Source organism: Phyllobates terribilis, unplaced genomic scaffold, assembly GCF_046119375.1.
Source record: "Phyllobates terribilis strain yellow unplaced genomic scaffold, ASM4611937v1 Scaffold_11__3_contigs__length_659146591, whole genome shotgun sequence".
Classification (NCBI taxonomy): domain Eukaryota; kingdom Metazoa; phylum Chordata; class Amphibia; order Anura; family Dendrobatidae; genus Phyllobates; species Phyllobates terribilis.
In genome coordinates this window covers 218,436,046-218,462,356 of record NW_027362771.1, presented here as the reverse complement: position 1 = coordinate 218,462,356, position 26,311 = coordinate 218,436,046, and the positions used below count along the sequence as shown (strand labels likewise).

Genomic DNA, 26,311 nt, shown 5'->3' with positions numbered 1-26,311 from the left:
CAGCAGCCGCGTAATTCCAGCTCCAGTAGCGTCCACTAAAGCTGCTGCAGTTAAAAAGCTTTTATAAGGATCGAGCTCGGCTGTCCACCGCAAGGCATCCTACTGCCAGTCCCAGCCCCTATGCCTTGGGGTGCCTCCTGATGCTCTTCACTGAGTATCCCATGGTCCCGAAGCATTTCCTTTGAAAAAATTAAGTGTCTAAACTACAGGTGGTGTAGCTTGCTTAACAGCCGGGATAATCCGCTGACTAGCAGACACTGCTACTAGGCACAAAGTATTTCCTGGGCTAGATGCAGTTAAAAATTTGTAATTAGATACTCTCGTTGGATGCTGAGAAAGCATTCCATAGAGTCTCCTGGCACGCCATATATGATTCTCTTAAAAAGCTTGGGGTAGGGGTCTAGGGGACCCTTTTATAGCCAAAATCACGGCCCTGTATCGCAATACGTCACCTAGGCTGAAGATAAATGGAACTGTAGCACCCTGAGGGCTCGGTTGCTACAGACGTATTGCACCTCACCCAGAGGTGTGATATCTCACTCTCAGGTAAGGATGGAGTGTGGATCAGGACCCGACACCTGCATGCATTACACCACACTGCCGTGGGGCAGGGCGACCAATATGCCACTGAGATGGGCACGACAGTCCCTGTCCCTGGCTGGAGTGGGGGGAGGGAACACTGAGGAAGGGGAACCCTGTAGTGCAGGAGCAGGGAGGAAGCAGTTCCTGGGTGCATTGAGAAGGGAGTATAAAAGGTGGGCACCATCTTAGTTCAGTGCAGAGAAGTCTGAGCAGAAGTGGCAGGGAGCAGGGGCTCTGCATGAGCTCTGCTCCGGAGGCGGGCCTAGTAACAGAGGCCCAGGCCTGGAAGAGGGAGAAGGAAGGAAGAGGAGCGGAGAAGGCTCCAGGAACGAGGAATGAAGGGATCCCAGGGGTGCGGACGGGCGAGTCGCCACTGCACGCCCGAATCCACCTGCGTGGAGGGGTCAGGCCAAAGGGGGAGACCGGTCCCCGAACTAGTGGAGGCAGGAAACGACCCTCAGCTAGAAACCGGAGGCTCTGACATTTTATGTGGCGCAGCCCCTCGCTACACCCGCTAGGAAGGCACCACACAGGGTCAGGGAAACTGGCGCCAAGTTTACCAAGAGGAGGCCCGAGGCAGCCGGACAGAAGTGTTGGTAAGAAAGGCCAGACAAAGGACACACAAAGGGGGTCCTGTGAAGTGCTCCAAAGTTATCTGGGAGTTGTCTGAGCCCCTCACCTGGTGAGCACAGTACGACGTGGGCAGCCGTTACCTGCAGACGTGGTCTGGATAATAAGAACTGTGAGTAAAGGCCCTGGACTGCATCACTGACTCCGTGTCGTTACTACTGCTGCCCTGCACCATCACTCCCATCCTCCGCATACACTGCCCTGAGGCTATACTCCTCCCGTGGGGAGTTATGCTACGCTCTGCTGCACCCACAACACCAGCCTCAGCGGTCTGCCCTGTAGCGGCGGTTCACTCTGACCGCAATCCACGGGTGGCGTAGTCGGACATTTAAACATCAAAACCACATAAATAGTTCAGCCACTGGTTTGACCGCCCTGAGCCACGGAACCGGGTCGCCGCCACGAAGACTACATCCACCAAAAAGGGTCCGGCTCCGGGTGTCCCAAGGCCCAGGGGGTGCGTCAGAACATTTTCATCACCTTTCACAATCACCAATGGGACAAGGCAGGGATGTTCTCTGTCCCCTCTCTTATACATCCTAGTGACGGAGCACCTGCTCTCATCAATTCGCCATAACCCCAATATTAGGTGGATTGAGGTGGGAGGCACCGAGTACAAGTGCTCTCTATTTGCTGATGATGTCCTAGTATATATCACTCAATCACATATATCCATCCATGCTGTTATGGCTGAAATAGATCACTTTGTTACATGGTAAAATTTTAAAATCAATGCAGCGAAGTCTGAGGCCCTCGATGTCTCCCTCCCCAAATCCATATAGGATTCCATCCAGTCCAACTTTCCCTTTGCCTGGCCCTCACAGGGTATCAAATACTTAGGAATTCCTATTCATAGAGACCTCTCCCATCTATGTTATCTTAATTTTGGGCCCTTTATTGAACAATTCCATACAGACCACGGTTGGCAAGTTAGAACTGTAAGATTCACTACGTGAACCGCTGGTGTTTTGTGGAAAAGCACATGTACACCGCGTTCCAAATTATTATGCAAAAAGTGTTTAGGAGTGATAAGGGAAGAATTTGTTTGTTTGTCAGTTAAACTCATTGATGGTGATGTGTGTCAGGGCTCTTTATATCACTGTAAGCAATTGCAGACACCTGTGCTAATTAGTTTGGCAGGTGTGTCCAATGAAAGGCAAGACTACTTAAGAAGGCTCTCTCACATTATTAAGCAGCCTACATTTTCTGCCAAAATGGGAAAGAAAAAGGATGTGTCGGCTGCTGAGAAGCAACAAATTGTGGAGTGTTTAGGTCAAGGCATGACTACAATCAACATTGTGCGATGATCAGGATGAAGTGTCTTGGCAATCAAGAAGTATGTAGCCGATTCACAGTACACACGTGTGCGTGCTGATAAGGGCAAATTGAGGACTCTTTCCTACAGGCAATTACGTCAGGTTGAAAGAGCAGCGGCAAAAAAGCCTTGTCATAGCAGCAGACAAGTTTTTGAAGCTGCTTGTGCCTCCAACGTCCCCCGAACAACAAGATGCAGGGTCCTTCAGAGGTTTGCAGCTGTGCATACGCCATCCTGTCGACCTCCTCTATCCACTTCACACAAGCAGAAACGGCTCCAGTGGGCCAAACATTACATGAAGACTGATTTCAAAACTGTTTTGTTCACGGATGAGTGCCGTGCAGCACTCGATGGTCCAGATGGATGGAGTGGAGGATGGCTGGTTGATGGACACCCCACGCAAACACGGCTACAGCGCCAACAAGGAGGAGGTGGAGTAATGTTTTGGGCTGGAATCATGGGGAGAGAGATTGTCGGCCCCTTTAGGATCCCTGAAGGCGCTAAAGATGAACTCCATAATGTATGTGGATTTTCTCAAACAGCACTTCCTGCCATGGTTCAAGAAGAAGAACCGTGTATTTCACAGCAAGATCATTTTTCTGCATGATAATGCACCATCTCATGCTGCACATAAAACATCTGCATCTCTGGCTGATATGGGCATAAAAGGGGACAAACTTATGGTGTGACCCCCATGCTCCCCTGACCTCTACCCCATTCCGAACCTTTGGAGCATCATTAAAAGGAGTGTCTATGATGGCGGGAGGCAGTTCACATCTAAGCAACAGCTCTGGGAGGGTATTCTGTCCTCATGCAAAACAATTGAAGCAGAAACCATCCAAAACCTGACAAATTCAATGGACGAGAGAGTTCAGAAGCTCCTTTCGAACAAGGGGTCCTATGTGAAAATGTAACATCACCTAGAATAAAGTTTTGAGTTGAAAACTGTTTGATTTCAGTTTCTAACAACCTGCTAACGCTTATAATTTCAAAAATGACCATTTTTTTGGTCTTTATTAAAATGAAAAGGTTGATCGAAAAGTTTGGGGGATCTAAGAGTGTGGCAACCCAGTAGTCATGATTACTTCGAATTCTGACAATATGAGGGTCATGCTGCAGGTAGTGCAGCAAGAAGGCACTTATGTGTCTTGCGCATCTCGGAGCCCCAAAATTATTTTCCGGGCTAGATGCAGCTAAAAATTATTTTTAATTTTAAATCTGGTGGAGCTTATTATAGATGGCCTAATAGGATCAGTGCTGCACACTGCTACAAAGCCCAAATTATTTTCCAGTCAAGATACAGATAAACATGATTAGTAATTTGAAAGCTTAAAACGTTTGGTAGGGTGATTTTAACCAATCATCAAGCTTTTACTCTCCCCAGGATGACACAGGGGTAGAAAAGTCGTTTCGGATCCATGATTTGTTCATCTTTATGAACGTGAGTCTGTCTACATTATCAGTGGAGAGCCGCGTGCGCTTATCTGTCAGCACACCACCAGCAGCGCTGAACACACGTTCAGACAGAAAGCTGGCTGCGGGGCATGACAAGATCTCCAAGGCGTAAGTGGCTAGCTCCGGCCATTTATCCAGATTGGAAGCCCAAAAAGAGCAAGGGTCCAGTGACACAGTCGTGGCTTCAATGTTTACTTGGAGATACTCCTGTACCATCGTCTCTAGGCGTTGACTATGTGTCAGACTTCTTGTCTCCTGTGGCCTTGCAAAGGATGGGCTAAAAAAGTGGTGAAATGATTCCGCAAAATTGATGTTACCAGCAGATACTGTGGTTCTGTTACGGTTTGAGTGCTGAACACTTGACGGTCCCACGGTTGGCAAGTTGGAACTGTGAGATTCACTACGTTCACCACTGGTATTTTGTGGAAAAGCACATGTAAGATTCTGCAACAGTCTCTGCTGATACTCCTGCATGCGTGCATCCCTTTCTATGGCAGGAATAATTTCTGCAAATTTACTTTTGTACCGGGGATCTAACAGTGTGGCAACCCAGTAGTCAGGATTATTTCTAATTCTCACAATTCGAGGGTCATGTTGCAGGTAGTGCAGCAAGAAGGCACTCATGTGTGTTGCGCATCCAGGAGCACCAAGTCCCTGTTGTGTTGGTGGCGAGGTAACAATCATGCTTCCTTCCTCTGTCCTCTCCCCCCAACCTCGCACAACAGAAATGTGATCAAGGTCTCCCTCATCTGATGAGTCTTCCATCAGTTCGTCCTCCACTTCTTCCTGGGCTCCTGCACCTTCCTCACTAGTTTGGCTGCTACCATGCGCCCTGGTAAAACCATCTCCCCACCCTCACATGCCTGCCGCCTTGGTGCTGCCGACCTTCTGGACCTTGCAGATGTTAGCCCTTCCGCATACAACTCCTCCTCCTCTACTTCCTCCACCTCCTCTTGTGCCACCACCTGACTCCGAATTCTGTTTAACATGTGCTCCAGCATGTAAATCACCGGAATAGTCATGCTGATAATGGCATCGTCAGCACTAAACATCTTTGTCGCCATTTCAAAACTGTGCAGAAGGGTGCATAGGTCCCTGATCTGAGACCACTCCTCCAGCGTGATTTGCCCCACCTCTGAATCTCGTTGGCCCAGGCTATACGTCAGAACGTACTGCACCAGGGCTTGTCGGTGCTGCCACAGTCGCTGCAACATGTGCAGAGTTGAATTCCACCGGGTAGGCACATCGCATTTTAGCCGGTGAAGTGGCAGGCCCAACGACTTCTGTAGAGATGTAAGTCGCTGAGCTGCGGGATGCGAACGGCGGAAGTGAGCACACAGCGACCGTGCCCTCTGCAGAAGGCCATCTAGTCTGGGATAGTGGGCTAAAAATTGCTGGACAACCAGGTTCAACACGTGAGCCATACAAGGCACGTGTGTGACATTGCCCCGGCGAAGGGCCGCACCCAGGTTTGCAGCATTGTCGCACACGGCCTTCCCTGGTTTCAGGTCCAGTGGAGACAACCATTCATGAAATTGGTTCTCCAGAGCTGACCACAACTCCTCAGCTGTGTGACTCACATTTCCCAGACATTTCAATGTAAAAACCGCCTGATGACGTTGAGCCCTACTGCCAGCATAGTAAGGAGGTGTGCAGGATCCCTTCTGCGCAGTTAGAAAGCTTGTGGCATGACCAGACAGGCTTTGGGTGCAGGTGGAAGACCGAGAGGAGGTTGAGGAGGCAGAAGCAGTGGAGGAACTTTGACATAAAGAGGATTGACGCACAACTCGTGGGGACGGCAAGACTTGGACAGCAGCCCCTTGTCCTGCTGTCACCATAGTTACCCAGTGCCCAGTCAGCGACATGTAATGCCCCTGTCCATGCCTACTCGTCCAAGTGTCTGTGGTGAAATGCACCCTGTCACACACAGAGTTTCTCAAAGAAGCGGTGATGTTGTGTGCGACATGCTGGTGGAGCGCAGGCACACCTTTCTTTGAGAAGTAGTGCCGACTGGGCATCTGGTACTGGGGCACTGCGACGGACATAAGGTCTCGAAAATCCTCTGTGTCCACCAGGCGGAAAGGCAGCATTTCTGTAGCCAAGAGCTTGCAGATGGTGAAATTCAACCTCTTAGCTTTCTCATGGCTAGGAGGAAATGGTCTTTTACTTGTCCACATCTGAGGGACCGAGGGCTGGCTATTGTGCTTAGACGGGGTTGATAAGGATGTCCCCGGCAAACTGCCGGTCTGTGAGGAAGATGCAGGCGGACATGTTAGGTTGCCTTCATCCAAAGGTGGTGCTATCGATGTCGGACAGTGCTCAACACCAGCTGGTGTTACCACCTCCAAAGAAAATGATGACCTGCCAATCACGCTGGCTGTTGCGGGTAAAGAAGTGGCAGGTCTGCGCCCCAAAACAGGTGTGACTGCTGTCCCCCCAGTCACAGAGGATGAAGAGGCCGCGGATGCACAAGATATGGCAGACGGTGGTTGGCCCGGCCGGCTAGGCCGCATTGTAGCACACTGAGCTTCCCACTGCAACTTATGCTTCATGTCCATGTGCCGGTTCATGCATGAAGTACTCAAACTATGTATTTTTTGGCCTCTACTTAGCTTTTGCTGACAAATGTTACAGATAACACGAGTTGGGTCATCTTTATCGATCTGAAAAAATGCCCAGGCTATGCAAGGCTTAGCACCCATGCGACCTGAAGAGCCACCACGACTTGTGGTGAGAGGCAGAGTTGTGTTTGAGGATGCAGTTATTGACGTGCTTCCAGTACTACGTCTCTGTCCAGGAAGGCGCAACCTGACCTCGTCGTCACTAGCATCTTCCTCCACCTCCTCTGCTGACCTCATCTCTTGGCTGACTGTGGGTTGACAGTAAGTGGGATCTCCGACCTCATCATCATCACCCTGTGCGTTATCACACCCGTCGTCCTCAGAGTCAACCTGTTCCTGCCCTGACAAAAAACTAAAGTTGTCGCTCCAATCAGGTATTTGAGTCTTATCATCGTCTTCCTCATTGTCTCCACCAACAGGAGTTACAGTTTGGGAATGAGGGTCTACATTATGGTCAGAACCTTCTGCGTCTGGTCCTGGATCCGACTCAAAGATTCTGGGCATCAGTGCAGATCATTTCCTCGTCTGGATTCACAGAAGCGCTGGAGTCGACCTCTGATTCCCAGGCTATAGTATGAGTAAACAGCTCTGCAGACTCAACCATCTGTTCTACCTCATACTCAGACGGGCAGCTGGAGATTTGGGAGCTGTGAGGAAGCAAGTGCGATTTGGGTGACACCTTTGAGGACTGGAGTATTTGTGATGTTGAAGTTGATGTGGAGGAGAGCCCACTTAAAGGAGCACTTGATATCCGTTGAAGCACCTGCTGTTTTTGTGCCTCATCTGGAATTTGTAGCGATTGGCGTGGCCGTAAGAAAGGGATCTTATCACATTGTCCGCTAAAAGAAGTAGACATTTTAGTTTGGCTGGAAGATGGTCTTTCTTCTGCAGATGTTACTGTTGCTTTAACACCTACCCCACGGACACAACCTTTTTTCCCCTTCCCAACACGCCTATTCCCCTTTCCACCAGCAGCAGGCCTTTTTCCACTCATTTTGGTGGTTAACTAATTCACAACTCTGGAGTTGTTTGCACAAAAAAACAATGGATGGTAACCGAGAAGAGCTGAGTGGCCAAACTGTGGTATTAGGCCAAAACTATTGGCTGGGTTAGATGCAGAAAAAAATTATTTTGAATTTGCAACCTGATGGAGGTCAGTATAGATGGACTAATAGAGAAAGTCCGACACACTACTAGAAGGCCAAATATTTTTTCAGAGGTAGATGCAGAAAAAAATATATTCAGTTTGCAACCTGATGGAGGTCAGTATAGATGGACTAATACAACAAGTCCCACACACAGCTAGAAGCCCAAATATTTTTTCAGAGGTACTGTAGATGCAGATAAAAATTAGTTTTAATTTGCAACCTGATGGAGGTCAGTATAGATGGACTAATAGAGAAAGTCCGACACACTACTAGAAGGCTAAATATTTTTTCAGAGCTAGATGCAGAAAAAAATTATATTCAGTTTGCAACCTGATGGAGGTCAGTATAGATGGATTAATAGAACAAGACCCACACACAGCTAGAAGCCCAATATTTTTTCAGAGGTAGATGCAGAAAAAAATATATTCAGTTTGCAACCTGATGGAGGTCAGTATAGATGGACTAATAGAACAAGTCCCACACACTGCTAGAAGCCCAAATATTTTTTCAGAGGTACTGTAGATGCAGATAAAAATTAGTTTTAATTTGCAACCTGATGGAGGTCAGTATAGATGGACTAATAGAGAAAGTCCGACACACTACTAGAAGGCCAAATATTTTTTCAGAGGTACTGTAGATGCAGATAAAAATTAGTTTTAATTTGCAACCTGATGGAGGTCAGTATAGATGGACTAATAGAGAAAGTCCGACACACTACTAGAAGGAAAAATATTTTTTCAGAGGTAGATGCAGAAAAAAATATATTCAGTTTGCAACCTGATGGAGGTCAGTATAGATGGATTAATAGAACAAGACCCACACACAGCTAGAAGCCCAATATTTTTTCAGAGGTAGATGCAGAAAAAACTATATTCAGTTTGCAACCTGATGGAGGTCAGTATAGATGGACTAATAGAACAAGTCCCACACACTGCTAGAAGCCCAAATATTTTTTCAGAGGTACTGTAGATGCAGATAAAAATTAGTTTTAATTTGCAACCTGATGGAGGTCAGAATAGATGGACTAATAGAGAAAGTCCGACACACTACTAGAAGGCCAAATATTTTTTCAGAGGTAGATGCAGAAAAAAATATATTCAGTTTGCAACCTGATGGAGGTCAGTATAGATGGATTAATAGAACAAGACCCACACACAGCTAGAAGCCCAATATTTTTTCAGAGGTAGATGCAGAAAAAAATATATTCAGTTTGCAACCTGATGGAGGTCAGTATAGATGGACTAATAGAACAAGTCCCACACACTGCTAGAAGCCCAAATATTTTTTCAGAGGTACTGTAGATGCAGATAAAAATTAGTTTTAATTTGCAACCTGATGGAGGTCAGTATAGATGGACTAATAGAGAAAGTCCTACACACTACTAGAAGGCAAAATATTTTTTCAGAGGTAGATGCAGAAAAAAATATATTCAGTTTGCAACCTGATGGAGGTCAGTATAGATGGACTAATACAACAAGTCCCGCACACAGCTAGAAGCCCAAATATTTTTTCAGAGGTACTGTAGATGCAGATAAAAATTATTTTTAATTTGCAACCTGATGGAGGTCAGTATAGATGGACTAATAGAGAAAGTCCGACACACTACTAGAAGGCCAAATATTTTTTCAGAGGTAGATGCAGAAAAAAATATATTCAGTTTGCAACCTGATGGAGGTCAGTATAGATGGACTAATACAACAAGTTCCACACACAGCTAGAAGCCCAAATATTTTTTCAGAGGTACTGTAGATGCAGATAAAAATTAATTTTAATTTGCAACCTGATGGAGGTCAGTATAGATGGACTAATAGAGAAAGTCCGACACACTACTAGAAGGCCAAATATTTTTTCAGAGCTAGATGCAGAAAAAAATTATATTTAGTTTGCAACCTGATGGAGGTCAGTATAGATGGATTAATAGAACAAGACCCACACACAGCTAGAAGCCCAATATTTTTTCAGAGGTAGATGCAGAAAAAACTATATTCAGTTTGCAACCTGATGGAGGTCAGTATAGATGGACTAATAGAACAAGTCCCACACACTGCTAGAAGCCCAAATATTTTTTCAGAGGTACTGTAGATGCAGGTAAAAATTAGTTTTAATTTGCAACCTGATGGAGGTCAGTATAGATGGACTAATAGAGAAAGTCCGACACACTACTAGAAGGCCAAATATTTTTTCAGAGCTAGATGCAGAAAAAAATTATATTCAGTTTGCAACCTGATGGAGGTCAGTATAGATGGACTAATAGAGAAAGTCCGACACACTACTAGAAGGCCAAATATTTTTTCAGAGGTAGATGCAGAAAAAAATATATTCAGTTTGCAACCTGATGGAGGTCAGTATAGATGGATTAATAGAACAAGACCCACACACAGCTAGAAGCCCAATATTTTTTCAGAGGTAGATGCAGAAAAAAATATATTCAGTTTGCAACCTGATGGAGGTCAGTATAGATGGACTAATAGAACAAGTCCCACACACTGCTAGAAGCCCAAATATTTTTTCAGAGGTACTGTAGATGCAGATAAAAATTAGTTTTAATTTGCAACCTGATGGAGGTCAGTATAGATGGACTAATAGAGAAAGTCCGACACACTACTAGAAGGCCAAATATTTTTTCAGAGGTAGATGCAGAAAAAAATATATTCAGTTTGCAACCTGATGGAGGTCAGTATAGATGGATTAATAGAACAAGACCCACACACAGCTAGAAGCCCAATATTTTTTCAGAGGTAGATGCAGAAAAAAATATATTCAGTTTGCAACCTGATGGAGGTCAGTATAGATGGACTAATAGAACAAGTCCCACACACTGCTAGAAGCCCAAATATTTTTTCAGAGGTACTGTAGATGCAGATAAAAATTAGTTTTAATTTGCAACCTGATGGAGGTCAGTATAGATGGACTAATAGAATGATGCTATGCCCAAAAGATTTTACTTCACTAGGTGCAGTAAAAAAATTGGTATTCTATACACAGGTGGTATATCTTGCAACACAGATAGGCTACTCCACTGACTAACACACTCTGCAATAGGCCAAAAAGGATTAGCTTTGCTAGATTCAGCCAAATGCTGTGAAAAAAACTTGCACAGCACTGGCACAGACCTGCCTGGCAAAAACTGATAGGAACTCATGTAACCTAGTCCTGAAAAGGACTGCAATTACAATTAGTCTTTACTCCCACAACCGATCTATTTAAGAGCACAGACCTCCCTGATAAAAGTCGTAGGAAATGCTGTAACCTAGTCCTTAAAAGGACTGCAATCACAACTATTCCCTACTCCCAAGCTATCTGTATATTTGTGCGAAAATTGGCTTGAAATTAACAAGGTATAGCGCACACAGCAACAGCGGTGCCGTCTAACACGCAGCTGCAGCAGTGAGAAAATGGTGGCGACGGGGAAAATGGCTTGGTCTTATAGGGCAAGGACATGTGACATACACTGCCAATGACACATGCCCTTGCTTGTGTGAAAAAAAGCACTTCGCTCCGTGTGTGCGCTGCTGATAGGCTGACAGATTGCACCTCCCCACTGCAAATGCGGGAAAGAGAAAAAAAAATGGAGATCTTCATTGTTCCTGCAGAGATCCATCCCCTGCCCCTCCCCCCACCCCGCTGTACACTCAAACTGCGTATTAACATTAATCTTCATCATTACTGAGAAAAAATCCAGTTATGATTTTGGTGCACGAACAGTTATCGAACATAACCTCGAACAGCCGAATTTTTCTCAAATTGTTCGTGTTCGCCGAACGGCTCGAACACCGCCCAAAACAGCTCGAATTTGAGATTGGCGAACAGTTCGAGTAGAACAACGCTCATCTCTAACCAAGAGTCACCTCTGCTTCTGAGGATAAGTTTATCCGAGTCACCAGCCTCAGAAATCTCAGGTTAACAGCAGCTCAGATTAGAGACCAGGTCAATGCCACACAGAGTTCTAGCAGCAGACACATCTCTACAACAACTGTTAAGAGGAGACTTTGTGCAGCCGGCCTTCATGGTAAAATAGCTGCTAGGAAACCACTGCTAAGGACAGGCAACAAGCAGAAGAGACTTGTTTGGGCTCAAGAACACAAGGAATGAACATTAGACCAGTGGAAATCTGTGCTTTGGTCTGATGAGTCCAAATTTGAGATCTTTGGTTCCAACCACCGTATCTTTGTGAGATGCAGAAAAGGTGAACGGATGGACTCTACATGCCTGGTTCCCACCGTGAAGCATGGAGGAGGAGGTGTGATGGTTTGGGGGTGCTTTGCTGGTGACACTGTTGGGGATTTATTCAAAATTGAAGGCATGCTGAACCAGCATGGCTACCACAGCATCTTGCAGCGGCATGCTATTCCATCCGGTTTGCGTTTAGATGGACCATCATTTATTTTTCAACAGGACAATGACCCCAAACACACCTCCAGGCTGTGTAAGGGCTATTTTCCCAAGAAACAGAGTGATGGGGTGCTACGCCAGATGACCTGGCCTCCACAGTCACCAGACCTGAAACCAATCGAGATGGTTTGGGGTGAGCTGGACCGCAGAGTGAAGGCAAAAGGGCCAACAAGTGCTAAGCATCTCTGTGAACTCCTTCAAGATTGTTGGAAGACCATTTCCAGTGACTACCTCTTGAAGCTCATCAAGAGAATGGCAAGAGTGTGCAAAGCAGTCATCAAAGCAAAAGGTGGCTACTTTGAAGAACCTAGAATATAAAACATATTTTCAGTTGTTTCATACTTTTTTGTTAAGTATATAATTCCACATGTGTTAATTCATAGTTTTGATGTCTTCAGTGTGAATGTACAATTTTCATAGTCATGAAAATACAGAAAAATCTTTAAATGAGAAGGTGTATCCAAACTTTTGGTCTGTACTGTATATATATATATATATATATATATATATATATAGGCATAATATGTGTATACATTTGTATATGTATGTGTATGTATATACACTGCTCAAAAAAATAAAGGGAACACTTAAACAACAGAATATAACTCCAAGTGAATCAAACTTCTGTGAAATCAAACTGTCCACTTAGGAAGCAACACTGATTGACAATCAATTTCACATGCTGTTGTGCAAATGAATCATAGAATGGTAGAGTTGGAAGGGACCTCCTGGGTCATCTGGTCCAACACCATGCTCAAAGCAGGATTCACTAAATCATCTCAGACAGATGTCTGTCCAGCCTCTGTTTGAAGACGTCCATTGAAGGGGAACTCACCACCTCTCGTGGCAGCCTGTTCCACTCATTGATCACCCTAACTGTCAAAAAGTTTTTTCTAATATCTAATCTGTGTCTCCTCCCATTTAGTTTCATCCCATTGCTTCTAGTCTTTCCTTGTGCAAATGAGAATAAAGATGATCCTTCTACAATGTGACAGCCCTTGACATATTTGTAGACAGCTATTAAGTCTCCTCTCAGTCTTCTTTTTTGCAAGCTAAACATTCCCAAATCCTGCAACCGTTCCTCATAGGACATGGTTTGCAGTCCAGTCACCATTCTGGTCGCTCTTCTCTGAACTTGCTCCAGTTTGTCTATGTCTTTTTTAAAATGTGGTGCCCAAAACTGTACACAGTATTCCAGATGAGGTCTGACCAAAGAGGCGTAAAGACCGAAATGGAATAGACAATAGATGGAAATTATTGGCAATTATCAAGACACCCTCAATAAAGGAGTGGTTCTGCAGGTGGGGACCACAGACCACATCTCAGTACCAATGTTTTCTGGCTGATGTTTTGGTCACTTTTGAATGTTGGTTGTGCTTTCACACTCGTGGTAGCATGAGACGGATTCTACAACCCACAGAAGTTGCTCAGGTAGTGCAGCTCATCCAGGATGGCACATCATGCTGTGGCAAGAAGCTTTGCTGTGTGTCAGCGTAGTGTCCAGAGGCTGGAGGCACTACCAGGAGACAGGCCAGTACACCAGGAGACATGGAGGGGGCCGTAGGAGGGCAACAACCCAGCAGCAGGATCGCTACCTCTGCCTTTGTGCAAGGAGGAACAGGAGGAGCACTGCCAGAGCCCTGCAAAATGACCTCCAGCAGGCCACAAATCTGCATGTGTCTGCACAAACGGTTAGAAACCAACTCCATGAGGGTGGTGTGAGGGCCCGACGTCCACAGATGGGGGTTGTGCTCACAGCCCAACACTGTGCAGGACGCTTTGCATTTGCCACAGAACACCTGGATTGGCAAAGTCGCCACTGGCGCCCTTCACAGATGAAAGACAGAGTCTGGAGACGCCGTGGAGAGCAATCTGCTGCCTGCAACATCCTTCAGCATGACTGGTTTGGCAGTGGGTCAGTAATGGTTTGGGGTGGCATTTCTTTGGAGGGCCGCATAGCCCTGCATGTGCTTGCCAGAGGTAGCCTGACTGCCATTAGGTACCGAGATGAGATCTTCAGACCCCTTGTGAGACCATATGCTGGTGTGGTTGGCCCTGGGTTCCTCCTAATGCAGGACAATGTCAGACCTCATGTGGCTGGAGTGTGTCAGCAGTTCCTGCAAGATGAAGGCATTGAAGCTATAGACTGGCCTGCCCGTTTCCCAGACCTGAATCCGATTGCGCACATCTGGGACATCATGTCTCGCTCCATCTACCAACGTCACGTTGCACCACAGACTGTCCAGGAGTTGGCGGGTGCTTTAGTCCAGGTCTGGGAGAAGATCCTACAAGAGACCATCCGCAACCTCATCAGGAGCATGCCCAGGCGTAGTAGGGAGGTCATACAGGGACGTGGAGGCCACACACAATACTGAGCCTCATTTTGACTTGTTTTAAGGACATTACATCAAATTTGGATCAGCCTGTAGTGTGTTTTTCCACTTTAATTTTGGGGGTGACTCCAAATCCAGGCCTCCATTGGTTAATAAATTTGATTTCCATTGATGATTTTTGTGTGATTTTGCTGTCAGCACATTCAACTGTGTACAGAACAAAGTATTCAATGAGAATATTTCATTCACTCAGATCTAGGATGTGTTATTTGAGTGTTCCCTTTATTTTTTTGAGCAGTGTATATATATTCTTTAAGAAAATGGAACAGCACCAGATATATACATATGGGTGCAGAGCCTCCCAGACAATGATCCCATTGTCATATAATATATATTCAATAAGAAAAAAAGCAGCACTTCGAGAAATTGTTTGTAAAGAGGGCACCGTTTTGGCTGAGTACAGCCTTTCTCAAGCAGTGAAAGATGGCTAGTGAGGCATTTAAATAGTAGCTAGTCAGCATGTTACAATAATTAATCATCATATTATTATACAAATTTCAGTGACAGATACAATAAATTACATTATAAAAATGTATCAGTGTATATTATATAAAATACAAACATATTTGTGAGATTAAGATAAATATTACATTATTATTTCATTGTTATTTCATCAATAAGGTTCTTTAGTGCCTAATTAATGTGGTACTACTGAGTAGTAGGATATTGAGAATATTATGCACTTGAACTGAAGGCGAGGCAAGTAAAGCCAGCACTGATTGGCCGCAGGGATTGGGTGACACTCCTCTCTAGTTAGGGTTAATGGTGTCCTCACTGCTGGGAAATACAGGCAGATACGTACCCATCATGCAATACCATCAGGGAGGCGTCTGATCAGCTCCAAATTTATTCTGCAGCAGGACAATGACCCCAAAAATACAGACAATGTCACCAAGATTATAGGGCTTGAACGGGATAATGATAGGCTCTTTGACTGTAAGGGAGTAGGTAAAGGGTTAAAGAAAAAATGCGGGTAAATTATGGGGCTGCACCAGGGAATTAAGGGCTGAATGGAATGGATGGGGTATTTATAGGGGTTTCTGTTGGCCATTTTACCTGCAGTTGGTGCCTGCCCACCCTGCCCCCTTTTGCTTTTTATAGATTTGATATGTTATGTTAAGATATTATAAGTTGTCACAGCATGGTGTTTTTTCTCGTCCATGCCCAATGATGTTTTATTCTACAAGGTCTTGGCCTTTCGGGGTTAAAAGAGGAGATCGGTGGAAAGAAAGAAAATGGGCATGGATGGAAGCTTGAGCAGTTGCGGTTTTTAATTTAAGATGTGGCTATCCCACTTAACCAACATAAATCTCAGTGTCTGATTGTTGGAAAGTTTGAAATTATGCAAAGCAGCCCATGTTTTTGGTAAGAGGCTGGTGTATCACACTTCTTACAGTCACTATCTTCAGTGTAAAGAAGAATAAGAAATCTTGGAATTGATCATATGACCAAACAGAACTCTAATCTCAACAGCATAGAATCGGTCTGGGATTATATGAAGAGAACAAAAGGACCTGCGCAAATCTACATCCACAGAAGATCTGTGGTTAGTTACCAAAGATGTTTTCAACAATTTAACTCCTGAGTTTTTTCAAAAACTGTGTGCATTTGGGCTTAAAAGAATTGAGGCTTTGATGCTGTTTTGAAGGCAAAGGGTGATCACACCAAATATGGATTTGAATCAGATTTCTCTTCTGTTCATTCACTTTGCATTTTGTTAATTGTAACAAACTTTGTAGCAAAATTTGGCTATTCCTCACCCAGTTTTATGCTCCTCCTTTATTTTGCTAATAAATAAAAATAAACTATTGACACTTCTATTTTTGAAAGAATTCCTACTTAACATTTTTCGACACCTTATACACATTCTTCAACAGTGAAATTGAAACATCAAGAAGAAAAAGTCGTGGAATTCTGGAAATCCCAGGATCGATAAACATGTTAAAGATATGTAATGGTGCAAAAATGGAAACTAAATTTTTTAAACATCTCAATTTATTCAGAGTAGCAGCGCCAAACACACAGAAATACTCACATTGCTTGGCATGTTATCAATGAAGTTGTTAATGGCTATATGAGGAATGTTGTCCCATGATGAATGCACGTGGGCATTCAAATCATCAAGATCCACTGCTGGCAGCTCCCTTTGCCACTACCAACCAATAAAATCTCAAATATGTTAGATGGGAGACAAGTCCAGAGAGGCTGCAGGCCATGGTATCATGTTTAGACCACACAGGCTGCTCACTGTAGCACGACCAACATGTGACCTGGTGTTGTCGTGTTGATAAACAACTATACACATAGTACTGTGTAAAAGTTTTAGGCCAGGGTGGAAAAAATGCTGCACAGTAAAAATTCTTTTAAAAATAGAAGTGTCGATAGTTTATTTTTTGCACTTAAAATGCAAAGTGAATGAAAAAAAGAGCATCAAAAACAGCATCAATAATTCTTGGAGAACGAACAATAGATCTTCTATGGATGATGACTTGTGTAAATTCTTCTCCCTCTTCATGTGATCCCAGACAGACTTGATGATGTTTAAATCAGGGCTCTGTGAGAGCCATAACATAATTTCCTGGTTGCCTTGTTATTCTTTACACTTAAGATAGTTATTAATGACATTGGTTGTATGTCTGCGGTCATTGTTGTTCTGTAGAATAAATTTAGAACCAATCATAGGCCCTCTAATGGTATTGTCTGATGGATAGCTGGGTGTAGTTGGGTCCCATTGGTTGCCGACAGTTCTGAGCTTAAGGCAATTGCTGGATATTATCCTATTTGGAAGGGAAGCAAGCATGATGTGGTTTTCAGCTACTGCACTAAGTTTCCATGTCCGACCACTGCATCTATTGTTCTCAACATTGCCCATTTTTTGGCGTCCTCAAGGTTAAAATAGAGGCAGATTATAATTCATAAGGTAGGCATCAAATTGGGTTCAAATTCATTCTGAGGCAGGACAGTGACCCCAGATATACAATCAATGTCATTAAAGGGGTTTTCTGGGCAAAAGTATAATATTTGCTGTCCCTATAGTGAGTCCACCAACTGTTACCTTTATTTTATATTTTGAGCCCCCTTTTACTACCCTGCAGCCATGTGTGCAGTTTGTTAATGTTTATGGCTTCCTGACAGTAGTCCTTTAGACCATCAAGACTACATTTACCATGATTCATTGCACCACACACATCCCTAACGCCATGCTCACTGCCTGCCACTGCATCTATTTGGCTGATGGTTTCTGTCTCACCCAACAGCACTCACAGTCTGTCTTCTTGAAACTGATAAAATCTCAACTTGTCAAAAACAAACGTGGACCACCCTGACATAACGGTTTGTGACGCGCCCCCTGGGCCGTGGTGTACCCGGAGCCGGGCCTTGTGGATGCTGGGGGTTGTAGTCACCGTGGCGGTGACCCGGTCTGTGACTCAGGGCGGTCAAACCAGGGTAGTCTATGTGTCTCTGTTATATATAGTCCGACTACGCCACCTGTGGGATGCGGTTATTGGGAACCGCCGCTGAGAAGCAGTCCACTGAAGCTGATGGTGTGTGCAGCAAGGTGATGTGACTCCCCACAGGAAGAGTGGAGCTTCAGGGCAGCGTGTATGGATGATGGTGGTGATAGTGCCGGGATCAGTAATGATAACACGGAGTCGTTGCAGTGCAGTCCTAGGGTCTTTACTAGTGGCAATTATATAGGCCCCAACGGGAGTACTTGCTAGGGATGAGGGCCTGGTCAGTCTGGGAGCAATCCTAGAATCTTCCTGGCCAGGTGGAGTTGTAGGCCTGCCGTTCTGACTGTACTCTTTGGCCATCCCGCTTATAGTCGTGTTGTAGCCCACGTCCCTGAGTGTAACGTGCTGTGCTCACCCGTATGGCTGGCGACTCGGACCTTGTGTATTCCTCGCTCCTCTGTGGCGGTACGGGTCCTTTCGTGTGGCTGAGCCTCCGGGCTTCTGTTGGGCCAGGAGACCTACAATCTCCTGCCGTGCGGTTTCTGCTGCTGGATATACAATCCCCACAGCCTCGGACTCCGGTGTCCGGTTCTCTGGATGTACTTTGGCCAGGACGAGCTCTGCCAGCTCCAGTCCTCAGCTCCTTGCTCCTTCGTGTCCTATCTGACTCCAGACACTAGACTCACTAACCCCGCCCCCAGATCCAGTTATATAGGGCAGGATTCTCCCCTTTCTGGTCTGGGGCAGGAGGTGTTGCATGTAATGTGTTCCTGACCAGGAAACTCCTGTTTTGCTCCCAGACATGGTATTACTACCACTGTGGCAACCAGACCCTCTGGGGTGCCACATTTGCTCTAGTGCTGTTCCTAGTCACACTTCTCTTCCCTTGCAACCCTCCCCTGTCACCTTTGGCGACGCTCCCCGGCATACCTCTCTGCAGTCAGCTCTGTTCTCCTTCATATTTAGCTGCCCCATTTGCCCCCTTTTGCTCGCTGAGTTCTTTGCAGTCTGCCTCTTTCCATAACCACTAAAGAAGTTTGTGAGCACCCTGGCAGCGGCTTCGGAAGAGAATTATTTGCAACAGGCTCCATACAGGCAGTAGGGGAACAATGAGTCAAATACTGACCTGACGGGCAGATTCATGTTATGGTGCCTGCTGATTTCTTCCTCATACACATTAGATGGCAGTCGGCCAAACCATAGTTCATTCTGTACTCATCTAGGCCATTTGTTTATTTCTCAGAAGCTTTTTATTTTGCAATGGATAAGTGCTTTAAGAACTATCCTCAGCATATAGAACATACATGTCAAACTCTGGCCCGTGGGCCAAATCTGGCCCTCAGGGTGATTATATTTGGCCCGCGACACCAGAACCACCACTCTTATGTGGGGCCATTATTCTGTATGAAGGACTTTCTAGGGCTCATTATACTGTATAGAAGACAATGTGGGGCCCATAAAACTATAAGGAGGACTATGTGGGGCCCATTATATTGTACGGAGGACTGTGTGGGGCCCATTATTTTGTAAAGAGGACTGTGTGGGGCCCATTATTTTGTAAAGAGGACTGTGTGGGGCCCATTATATTGTATACTGGTTGGCCCGTGACTTTGTCCAAGTTTTTCATTTTGGCCCTCTGAGTGTTTGAGTTTGACATCCCTGATATAGAAGAACACGGTGGAAAGAAAGTGATGATATGGCCTCCACAGATCCCTGATCTCAACATTATTGAGTATGTCTGGGTGGCAATGCCAAATATTGATTTTGTTCCTTCACTTTGCATTTTGTTAATTGATAAAAATAAACTACTAATGCTTCTATTTTTTTAAGCATTCTCACTGTGTAGAATTTTTCCATACCTGCCTCAAACATTTACACAGTACTGTATATATAGGCTAAATTTTGGAGTAGCTACTAACCTAGAACCCTTAGCGCCACAGCACAAGCGAGCTGGTCTAATTTACTGTTAACAGATACAGTGAAGTATTATTCAAGATTTAAGTTCAGTGCCTCAAAGTGATTAATAGCAGGTGGAAAAGGATAAAAATTGTAGGTATTGGCCGTCATACATCACTGTATAATATAATATAAACAAAAACGACTTACATCAAATAACTTTTCTATGTACATTTCCTCATTGACTTTTTCCCGCAGGATATCTTGGTTTTGCCGCACAAATGTTATGTAGGTGTCTGCAAGGTCCATTCCAGGTTTCTGAAAAGCAAATGATGATGCATTACAACCACATTTAAAACAAAAAAAAAATAGAGTGATGTAACTGTTGTGTTAAAACTTAAAAAAAATACAAACAAAAAATAAACGATACAAAATTATTTTGGCCTGACTTATTGAATAGGCTTTTCAAAGCAACCAAACAAATGAAACACAATGATCAAGAAACAAATTAATTTATCTGAGAAACCAAATCTAAAACCCAACATACAAAACCCAGACAAGATTGCTGCAGAATAACAATATAAACTGTCTTATCCATTAAGTAGCATATCCAAAGTATGTAGCAGACACATCCTTCACATAAACCTTATAATACAATGTCCTAAAACAGTCCATTTCTATGAACACTTGTGTTTGTGATACTCCAGCTTTATATGGTCTTTTGTTGTTAAAGACTTATTGCATCCAATTTTTTATATACCGTGATTTTACTTTGCCTCTCAAAGCAAAAGACATTTTTGAAGGTCATATTAACAAATATGATTTTACAGGCAGCAGCATTAAAAAAACCTGGTTATAGAACTTACAAATATCAGCTAGTTTTCTAGAATGAAATATTCATTTATATTCAAAATAAAAGGGTAATTAAAATTCATTTTGGGCATGGTAAAAGCACCTCAAATCTGCCAATAATGTAGATTTCATAACAACTCAAACAATAAGTGACAGAGTAGCATTCTTTAAACCCTTACTGAACTTATAATCAATTATTTATTATTTTTTGCTTATATAGCACCATTAATTCCTCAGGGATTTACAGACATCATCATCACTGTCCACATTAGGGTCACTATCTAAATTTACTATCAGTATGTCTTTGGAGTGTGGGAGGAAACCTGGAAACCCACACAAACAATGGATCACTGTAAAAATACCTTGACAAGTCAAAAAATAGAAACAGAATTAGATTTAATATTTATTTATATCCACAATTTAAAAAAAAGTTGTGATGCTGTGTAAAATGTAAAAAAAAACAAGAATGCAATGATTTGGAAATCTCTTATAGACATATTTTATTCACAGGTGAATGGCAAAAAATAGGCGCAGTACTAGCAATATTGCAAAAAATCACAGGTGGGTGCAAAGCCTCACAAGCAATACCAAGCCTTAAAAGTCCAAGAAAAATAGAGGCAGCACTCAAAGGATTCCAATTCAAGGTGATTTTGTTGACCCTTGAATTGACCAAGGATTCCAATCAAGGGTCAATAAAATCACCTTGAATTGGAATCCTTGGAATGCTGCCTCTATTTTTCTTGGACATATTTTATTCACAACAGAACTTTTGGCCTGATACATCAAGACCAGCGGTGTTCATGCTGGTCTTGATGAGGAGACTTGCTGGAGGCAGATGCTTCTGATTTATGAAGAGGCGTACGACTCTTCAAGCATCAGGAGCGCCGGACAAGTGACGTACACCATTTGTGTGCCTCGCCACAAATCCTAGTCCAATCATTGCAGGAGTAAGATTTGCTGCTGGTCACGAATTTGACAAGTGGCGGTTGCCCCATCCTTCCCCAGCAACGCCCACTTTGTCAGAGCTGGGTGAAAATGGTCTGAGAACGAATATTTTTGTGCAGTCGATAGTTGCACCAAAAGTATGCGACTTTTCAAAGCTTTTTAAGTCAGAATACTGGTGTAAAATTTTTGATGAATTGGGTCTAAAGACCACATATCAGATGTTGAAAGTTAATTATTTTTCTAAAATTCAATGGAAAAATGTCTAATTTAGAATTTGATAGCAGCAACACATCTCAAAAAAAGTTGGGACACGGTCATTTCTACCATTGTGAAGCATCCCCTCTTCTTTTTATAACAGTCTGTAAAGCTGTGGGAAGTGAGGAGACCAATTGCTGGAGTTTGGGTGAAGAATGTTGTCCCATTCTCGTCTGATGTAGGATTCCAGCTGCTCAACAGACTTGTGTCGTCTTTGGCAGCTTGTTTTAGCTTCATAATGTGCCAAAAGTTATTTTTTACTGGTGAAAGAGCTGGAGTGCAGGTGGTGAATTCATCATCTAAACTCTTCTTCTGTGAAGCCATGCTACTGTGATGGACGCAGAATGTGTTTTAGCATGGTCTTGCTGTAATATGTAATGCATTCCTTCCCTGAAATAAATGTTGCCTGTATGGGAACACATGTTGTTCTAAAACTTCAATATCATGCTCAGCATTGATAGCGTCTTTCTAGATCTCTAAGCTGCCCATTACATAAGCACTAATGCAACCCCATACCATTAGAGATTCTGACTTTTGAATTATGCACTGATAAGCCATATGGTCCCTCTCCTTTCGAGTCTGCAGATGTCGTCCGAGGTTTTCATAAAAAAATGTCATCTTATGATTCATCTGACCACAGAGCAGTTTTCTAGTTCGCCCCAGTCGATTTTAAATGAGCAGTATTTCTGGATGGTGTCGATATATGGCATCTTTTTTTGCATGATAGAGCTTTAAATTGCATGTGTGGATTGCATGGAGAACTGTGTACACAATGACATTCCTGAGCTCACGCAGTCATTTGTACGACCAAATCATGCCTGTTTTTAATACAGTGCTGCATGAAGGCCCATAGATCACGAATATTCAATATTGACTGTTGGCCTTGTCCCTTGTGCACATAGATTTCTCCAGAATCTCTGAATCTTTTGATATTATGTACTGAAGATGGTGGGATATTCAAAGTATTTGGAATTTTACTTGAGGAGCATTTTTCTGAAGTCTGTTCACAATTTTATAGATCCAGTTTTTCACAGACTGGTGAACTTCTGACTATCTTTGCTTCTTGGTTAGAGATTCCACCTCTCTAATTTGCTCTTTTTATATTCAGTGATGTGACTTAATTAAAAATTGACCTTCCAGGCGTTTTGTCATTAGTACCGCTTACTTTGCCAGCCTTTTATTAACCCTGTCCCAACCTGTCCCGCAAAGACAACAAAGGACTGGCAGGAAAGGGACAACTTTCCTCTCGCAAAACTCCAGCAATTGGTCTTCTCACTTCTCAAACATTTTCAGACTGTTATAAAAAGAAGAGGGGATGAAACATCATGGTAGACATACACACGTGGTCAAAATTGTTGGTACCCCTCATTTAATGAAAGAAAACCCCACAATGGTCACAGAAATAACTTGAATCTGACAAAAGTAATAATAAATTAAAAATCTTTGAAAATGAACAAATGAAAGTCAGACATTGCTTTTCAACCCTGCATCCACAGAATTAAAAAAAAATAATTAAACTCACAAAATAGGCCTGGACAGAAATAATGGTACTCTTAACTTAATATTTTGCTGAACAACCTTTTGAGGCAATCACTGCAATCAAACGATTTCTATAACTGTCAATGAGACTTCTGCACCTCTCGACAGGTATTTTGGCCCACTTCTCATGAGCAAACTGCTCCAGTTGTCTCGTGTTTGAAGGTTGCCTTTTCCATGTTTCAGCTCGTTCCAAAGATGCTCAATAGGATTTAGATTAGGGCTCATAGAACGCCACTTCAGAATAGTCCAATGTTTTCCTCTTAGCCATTCTTGGGTGTTTTTAGCTGTATGTTGTGGGTCATTATCCTGTTGCAAGACCCATGACCTGCGACTGAGGCCAAGCTTTCTGACACTAGGCAGCACATTTCTCTCTATAATGCCTTGATAGTCTTGAGATTTCATTGTACCCTGCACAGATTCAAGACACCCTGTGCCAGATGCAGCAAAGCAGCCCTAGAACATAACAGAGCCTCCTCCAAGTTTCACAGTAGGGACAGTGTTCTTTTCTTGATATGTTTCATTTTTCCACCTGTGAGCATAGAGCTGATGTGCCTTGCCAAAAACTTCCATTTTTGCCTCATCTGTCCATAAGATATTCTCCCAGAAGCTTTGTGGCTTGTCAAAATGTAGTTAGGCAAATTCCAGTCTGGCTTTTTTATGATTTTTTTTCAACAATGGTGTTTTCCTTGGTCGTCTCCCAAGAAGTCCACTTTGGATCAAATAACGATGGACGGTGCGATTTGACACTGATGTTCCTTGAGCTTGAAGTTCACCTTTAATCTCTTTAGAAGTTATACTGAGCTCTTTTTTTTACCATTCGCATTATCTGTCTCTTTGATTTGTCATCAATTTTCCTCCTGCGGCCAAGTCCAGGATGGTTGGCTACAGACCCATGGATCTTAAATTTCTGAATAATATGTGCAACTGTAGTCACAGGAACATCAAGCTGCTTGGAGATGGTCTTATAACCTTTACCTTTAACATGCTTGTCTATAATTTTCTTTATAATCTCAGACAACTTTCCTTTGCTTCCTTTGGTCCATGTTGAGTGTGGTCACCAAACAGCAGAGTGAGTATCTGTAGCCCTATATACAGGCCCACTGACTGATTACAAGATTGTAAACACCTGTGATGCTAATTAGCGGACACAACTTGATTTAACATGTCCCTTTTGTCACATTATTTTCAGGAGTACCATCATTTCTGTCCAGGCCTATTTCATGAGTTTAATGTTTTGAAATATTCTGTGGAAGCAGGGTTGAAAAGCAATGTCTGACTTTCATTTGTTCATTTTCATAGATTTTAAATTTACCATTACTTTTGTCAGATTCAAGTTATTTCTGTGACCATTGTGGGTTTTTCTTTCAGTAAATGAGGGGTACCAACAATTTTGACCACGTGTGTATACCATGCAAACTTTTTTTTGATGTGTTGCTGACATCAATTTCTAGATTACTTATTTTTATTAAAATTAAATGGAAAATGTCTTTCCCCTTCTGTGATATATATTCAGTTGTGAATAAGATATGCCTATAACAAATATCCAAACTATTCCATCCTTATCTTCTTTACATTTTTCACATCATCACAACATCTTTTTAAGTTGGGGGTATAGTATAGAAAGATAAAAGGTAATTGTACCCTAACATCATATTCACTTTTTTTTTCTTTTTTGAGTGCACAAAAAACCTGAGAACAGGACACAAAGGAGTCGTTTTTGTAGGTGTTCCTGGGTACTGAGCTAAAATGTCCTGGATTTTTTACATTAAATGTTGGCAAGTATGAATCTCACAGTGTTAGTGATGGCAGTAAATGTTATAATTGGTGACATAACCACTGAGAAGCGTTATATGGATGTGATAGAGAGTCCAGAAGACCCAGCTTGTTCAGGTAATACATAATCAGACATTCATGTGAACGGATGGCCAGAGGCAGCATTGCTCAGTATTATTAAGTGATTGCCACGGCATTCTAAAATTGGGTGAACAATAATCAGTGGATGATGGCATTAATTTAAAAAAATAGATGGTAACTTACAGGGTGAAACGATAAGTGTTTATACTGTAACCTTTTATATCTTGAAACCTTTAGTCTCCCCAGCGATAGCCTTAAGCAATCAGTGTTAAGAATACTAAAGTATTTTAATTTAAGTTTTTTCGTATTTCTTGAAATTAACAACTACAAATAATGAATTCTGAAATATTGTATGATTGTGGTCTTAAAATGTATATGTTAACTACACTGGTATTACATTTTATGATTGAGGTTTGGCGTACTTGACTCTTAATATAATAGTATTTTTCAATTGTTACAATTTCTACTCATCTGGTCATGTACCTTCTGCCTGGATGTGGCACAAGATTAAAGGTGATATGTATTAAATGGCTCTCTAGCAGGTTCCATATACGTGGAAACGCCCAGCTCAGACACGCTGAGGGCACTGCCGTGCTGTCCACATGATGCCGCTGCAGCAGCAATTGCCACACATTGGGCCTTTTGACAGAGACTCTCTAAAGCAGTGCTCCCCAACGCCGGTCCTCAAGAGCCACCAACAAGTCATGTTTTCAGGATTTCCTTAGTATTACACAAGTGATGGAATTACTGCCTGTGCAGGTGATGGAATTATCACCTGAGCAATACTAAGGAAATCCTGAAAACATGATCTGTTGGTGGACCTTGAGGACTTGGAGTTGGGGAACCCTGCTCTAATGGCCTCAGGGAAGGAGAGTAGAGCATGGTTTGTTTCTTTATAATAACCTGCAGCCAGAGACATTCATTTTCTGAAAGGGAACAATCACTTTGCAGTGAGTTTTGTGGTTAAGTTTTTTTTTTG

The 26,311-nt window shown here is 43.1% G+C and overlaps 1 protein-coding gene across 10 annotated transcripts in view; it reads right to left on the bottom strand.

Moving 5' to 3' along the window:
* CADPS2 (calcium dependent secretion activator 2) overlaps positions 1-26,311 on the bottom strand; it is a 566,401-nt gene that overhangs the window by 65,231 nt on the left and 474,859 nt on the right. For all 10 annotated transcript variants that reach the window (XM_073652053.1, XM_073652046.1, XM_073652044.1 and 7 more), the window contains one exon: positions 20,098-20,205. In XM_073652053.1, the coding sequence (XP_073508154.1) occupies positions 20,098-20,205 (108 nt within the window). The remainder of the gene's footprint in view (positions 1-20,097; positions 20,206-26,311) is intronic.